Below are 6,000 nucleotides of genomic sequence, written 5' to 3' on the forward strand. Positions count from 1 at the left end.
GAATATAGTTTTGCTACAGTATTTTGGATGGTCTATAGAGGTGAAAAGGCTGTTAAAATACTTAAGGTCAGGAGCAAGGTTTTAGCAATGTCAGCAACAAAAAAAGGGCAAATGTGGGAGATGAAAATATTATAATTTATAATGTTATAGATGCAATGTACATTTTTGTGATGGCTTGTGTGAAATGATCGCAGTTTGTCATGTTAGTAGATTTTTTTAAAATATGATTGATGCCCATTCAAGTTGGTACCCTTGATAGTATACGGGACAAAGCCCTGGTCTACATTACAGAATTAGGTCAACATAAGACAACTTATGTCGACTTAACTTTGTACGTGTCTACACTAAAATATTGTTCCTGCCAACGTAACTTGCCTGCTATGCTAACTTAATAACTCCACCTCTCCGAGAACTTAGGTTGATGCAGTGTCAGTGTAGACATTGTGTTGCTCACATTGACTGTTACTGCCTTTCAGAAGCCATCCCACAATGCCTCACACTAACAGTTACATCAGTACAAGTGCTTCTGGTGAGAACACACACCACTAGTGTAAGGAGTGTAGTACGGACATACAAAAGTGATTTAATTACCGTGGTAGCTGTACGTTGACGTAACTTAGGTTGACATAATTTTGTAGTATAGACATACCCAGAGGCTAGTGATAAAAAAGTTAGTTCATGTTGTGACCTAGAAGCTTTCTGTTCAGAACAGGACGGTACATTGCCCTGGCAATGTGCAAAACTTGTACTTGTTTATGAATAAATAAAAATCGCTTTCCAGTATCTAGAATCTTTCACAAGTCCCTAAATCAATTTTTAAAATCCACTAGGTAACTTTGTTTAAAATTATAGCTATTCAAAACATCAAAAATGAATTATAACATAGAAGAATATTGTAAGTTCAAAATTGCATAGGACTTGATTTCCAGTACTTAGAGCATCTAAAACACTTTAGAAGCCACGTCAGTTTTACCCTATTACAGAACAGTGATTGGACAGTGAATGTGATCATAAGCTTTGCATAAATAGAGAGAAATTTCTGTCACTTCTCTGCAGTAAGTACTAGTCAATTCTGGTTCACTGCTTGAAGTAACTAAATAGGATTTCTTATCCATTTGCCTGAACATGAAAATTGGTTACTTTAATTTTTGTTCCAGAAAGCAAAGAATGAGACTAAATTTTCAGCCTTGGATGTCTAATGGTAGGCATTCAAATTAACTTTTTTCATATGTATTGATCTCCCTTTAAGGTATTTCTGTGCTGCAGTTGAAAACCTGCAGCTGGCCCATGGGGCGTGGGCTAAGGGGATGTTTAATTGCGGTGCAGGTGTTTGGGCTTGGGTTGCAGCCCAGGCTCAGGGACGCTGCCACCGTGCAGGCCAGCCAGGGGTTTTCAGTTGCAGCGTAGGTATACCCTTATTTAGGTGACAACTTTTTTGGTTCACATATTTAAAAAAAAAAAAAAAAAAAAAGTCTCTCCATTATGTAGTAACTTATCATGTCTATTCTTCAGCAATATCCTGCAAATGATAATTCCAAACTTGTCTCTGATAAACCTGAGGACTATGAGCATGCAGAAAAGCTTATGAAAGATGGCAAAGCAAAGTTACCTTTGGTAAGAGGTTTTTTTTTCTCTTGAGTGACAGAATCTTGTCAGAAGCAAAGAGTGCTCTGTGAAATGTAGGCTCTAGTCTTGCAAACACTTAGGCATCTGCTTACCTATAGTTCCATTGAAGTAAGTAGAATTCTTCATCTGTGTAAAGTAAGTATATTGTGTTCAACAAATCAGATCCTTAGTAGCTAATTTATATAATGAGATACACAATTTTATAAAAATCAGTGTTTAAATTAAATGGAAAACCTATGTTCTTTAAAGAAATAACTGTAGTTTAGAATGGTGATGTGCAAACTTTGCTCCCTCCCTTACCATTAATGGAATCTGTCCACTGCGTGCGTGCCCCCGTGTGGGTTGAAGGTGGAGCTGGGGGTGGAACTGGGGATGAGCTGGGGCTAGAGGCAGAGCTGGGCTGGGGCGGAGAGGGAATAGGGCAAAGCAGGGTTTGGGGTGGAGTAGGGTGGGGGGTGATCTGGCCTGGAGGCTGAATAGGGTTGGGCACGGAGCTGGTCTGGGGGCAGAGCAGGACTGGAAGCATGGCCGCTCCCTCCCTGCTTCCTACCACCCCTCTCCCCCGAAGGGGCTGGCCTGGGCCTCACCGTGCATCCCCCACCCACCCCCCAAATGTTCCTCCACACCTCCTTAGAGGGGCGCACCCAACAGTTTGGAAACCACTAGTTTAGAATGACCAATGCACTCTTCCACAAGAGACCTTACATTTAATTGCCCTTCACACCAAAGGGTGCATCTACACATCCATGTTGAATGTGAGTTGAAGGGAAGAACATTTCAACCTTTAGACTGAGATTATTTTTTAAACACTTGTTTATCTACTCTTATTGATATCTGTTTATTTAAAGATCTGATCTTTATTTATAGTAAAAATGTAGTGATAGTGTAACATAAAACCCTAAATCAAGGGGAAAAATTGAATAATAGAGTTAATTAAATTATTATTGCAAATCTGCAGATACTTGAAAAAGAAATTTCCCCATTACTAGCTGATAAATTAGATTAATTTATCACCTAGGCAAAGAAAACACTGCTTGTTTTTTGAGATTACTGCTGCTTAAAAATATGCATGATTTAGCGGAATATTTGATTTATATTTCATCTTACTCCATTTGTGATATGTGCCTTATATCCTTTTTTTAAAAGGGAACCTTGAGTAAATCTGAATGGGAAGCAACAAGTAAGTACTGTTTGCAAAGTTGGAATGCTATTGCTTATAAAAAATGTTTAATAAATATCATGACTGCCTTGGACATTGTTCATGAGTATAACCATTAAACAGACACTTTCAAACTTGGTGACCTAAAGTTAAGCACTAAATAAAAGGCACCCAATTTTTGTTTAATTTCAGTAGCTTTGAAAATCAGATTCCTTTCTATTTAGTTGCTTAAATATGGATTTAGTTCCCTAACTGTAGACCACTAAACATAGAAAATTTTCATCATAATATATATGTAATTGGGTTTCACTTTAAATATGCTTAACAGACGTGGTTTACAATACTCAAAACTTTGAGGAATAAATGCATAGTTTGGGAGAAGCATTTTTGTGTAGAGAAGATGGTACAGAAACTCTGAAGACTGATGGATTTGGTCTTAAGTGTTTTGGCACCTCGTACCTCATCTTAGTATAGGCTTGTTTTCTGATTGTGCAATAAAATTTTAATAAATAATACAAGCTTCACCTTTTGAGGTGAATTAAAGAGCCAAGAAGTAAAACTTATCAGACAAATCCAATTATTTTCTTGAGCGCTGTTGATATTGCCTGGTTGTTTTTCTCACTAGTCCGTATACTTCAGATACAAACATTTTAGGAATAAATTATAAGTCTGAGGATTACTGAGGATACAGTTTGATGTGTAAGGTTTTTTAAACAGACATCAGTATGACATTGTTACATGCATTCTGAATGTTGTTAGAGAGAGGTCATTGACAATTTTCTAAAGCACAAAATTTTAAAGATTTTTTTCTTTTGAAATGCTTTCCAAAGAAAAAGAAGTTAAGTCTAGAAAAAGTATTTTCTTTCCAAGAGGCAGATAGTTTTCATGTAACATATGGCAGACAGAAGGCCATTTTTGCATGTGCCATCAGGTTAATGTTGTTCTTCCAGAACTTGGTACAAAGGGGCTTTCTCAGAAGTCAAAAAAGCTTCCTTATTTATCACATGAGTTTTCATACAGTTTTGAGTAGGATTTTTCTCATGTATGGGACAGATGACTTAATTTTCTTCAAGTAATTCATAAACATTTTGTTTCATTGCTGGAAAATGCATTCAGGCTTCCTGTATAGATGGAGCAAACTTCTAGCAATGACTCTTCTTATCATAAACAAATACATTTTGTTGCCAACTGGAAGCCCATAATAACTCTCAAATTGGACTCTGCTTGCTCTTGTAAGAAATTGGTCTTGCAACACTTTCTGACACAATAAATGAATTCTCTCTCTGCTAGTATAAAACATAAGGGTCTCCATAGATTTCAGCCTCTCATACAGCTTTCATTGATTATATGCCAGAAAAGTATTTCTGAGTAGTGTCACTCTAGCCAGGACTGTGCTAAATGTACATTTCTTGTATGTGCATCTTTGGAGTTGACAAAATGCCAGCTGGCAGTTGTAGATTCATACTCAGCAGTCTATCTTCAGGTCGTGCTTTTTTTTAAAATAGCAAACTTCAGCATTTCTTATCTTGTGGATTTTAGTCACATTTCCTTATTTTTAATTGTACAGAGTTCAACGTACAACCTTAATTCTGCCCCATTATATATAAAGAAGTGTTTAAATTTAGGGTTACGTATTACTTATATGCACCTATAAATCTAAGAAATTGTGATCAAGAATTTGAAGACCGTCTTTCATGTATAGACGGGAGCAGAATGAAGATGGCATTTTAAGCACTTATTTATATATTTATTAAAAAATACTTTACATTTAATCTTAGATTCATATTTTGTAACTTAGTTTTAGGACCATACTTTCAGAAGAAATCCAAACCAGCCTCTTAAATACCAAAACATGTTTGAATGGAAACATGGGTTTTTGCATACAAAAAGTTGCAGGTGCAATACTAGAATTTGCTTTAATAAACTTGCCATAATAAGAAATGGCAACTGCTGGGGTAGCCATAGGTGCAGTTTCTTTTAATAAATAGAATTTGTTCTGCAGTAGTTTAAGAGGGAAGGAAATGTCTCTTTGAAACCTTTGGAGTGGCGGAGGTAATGCAGATTTTAAGTACTCTCTTCTTTTGTAGGTATTTACATGGTTTTTGCATTTGAAAAGCAACAGTGAAAAGAACATGGAAGTATCAAGAAGAGATCACGTCCTGGTACAAGTTGGAGTGATATAAAACCATTGTGGCAACTATTTTTTTTGTTTTTTGTTTTTTTTAATTATTAGAAGTGTGCAGGACACTACCAAAAACTAGGGCAAGCTCATTAATCTGAGTTATGGTTGCCTGTCTGCGACAGATGGACTTTTGTGTATATAGAAGATTGTCTGAACCTGGCTTTTTAAACATTTTTCAGTAATCTGCATGCTCTCAGAAATACCATTTGAACTCCACAAAGCTCTTGTTCCCAATAAGAAGTTTGTTAGTAAAGTTTGTTCAGGTGACCAAGGGCCTGATCCTGTACCCACTGAAGTCAATGGAAGGATTTCCAGTGACTGCAGTTATGTAGAATCTGGGCCTGAGAGCACTGCACAGCAAATCTCGGGTTGATTCAAAGTGCAGTGCTTTAACAGTATTAAATTGTATTGAAATTGTAGTTTATGTGGAAAGGTCCCAAACTGTTCTTGTTTTCTGTGCTCACTGATATGTACTGTCATTACGTGGTATCTTCAAGATTAAACGGTTTTATGTTGTGTACAACTTAATGTGCTGAAAGTATTGTTAGAGATGCCTTCAAGAACTAAATTTCTGTAGGTTTTAGTATTCTGCAGATTATTTGCAAACAGGTAGCAGCTCCTATATTTTGATTGCATAACACTTTCAATTATGCAAGACACTTGTGACTTTTTTTTTTTTTTTTTTTAGAAGCATTAACACCTCAGTTGTTTTTGACAGTTCTTTGAAACTTGGCAGGGACAAAGCACTAGAAGTTAGGAAATGTCAGATTTACAGTTTCCTGTGCATCCTTAACAACATGATCATCTACTTTTTACATGACCACTGCCTCATTCACTGCACATGATGGAAGCACAAAGGAACAGAGTTACGTTGCCTAGCCAACTGTAAATTGCTTGGTTGAGTGATGCAACTTTGTTGATTATGATGGCACTGCTTTGGTGTAAATAAGCACCTACCAGACTAAACGTCCTTCTCTGTGTTGTAGCTAAGGAATTTCTAAATGTGAGAATTAAGTGTTTTATGAAATGGCAT

At 36.5% G+C, this 6,000-nt stretch overlaps 1 protein-coding gene across 3 annotated transcripts in view; it reads left to right on the forward strand.

Moving 5' to 3' along the window:
• Positions 1 to 5,490, forward strand: part of RNMT (RNA guanine-7 methyltransferase) — a 23,183-nt gene extending 17,693 nt beyond the window's left edge. For all 3 annotated transcript variants that reach the window (XM_067537472.1, XM_067537471.1, XM_067537473.1), the window contains 3 exons: positions 1,513 to 1,614; positions 2,773 to 2,806; positions 4,873 to 5,490. In XM_067537472.1, the coding sequence (XP_067393573.1) occupies positions 1,513 to 1,614; positions 2,773 to 2,806; positions 4,873 to 4,910 (174 nt within the window). In that variant the 3' untranslated portion in view covers positions 4,911 to 5,490. The remainder of the gene's footprint in view (positions 1 to 1,512; positions 1,615 to 2,772; positions 2,807 to 4,872) is intronic.
• The last annotated feature ends 510 nt before the right edge of the window (positions 5,491 to 6,000 follow it).

Source organism: Emydura macquarii, unplaced genomic scaffold (assembly GCF_026122565.2).
Source record: "Emydura macquarii macquarii isolate MOO-44397 ecotype Brisbane River unplaced genomic scaffold, CSIRO-AGI_Emac_v2 contig_431, whole genome shotgun sequence".
In the NCBI taxonomy this organism is placed as follows: domain Eukaryota; kingdom Metazoa; phylum Chordata; order Testudines; family Chelidae; genus Emydura; species Emydura macquarii.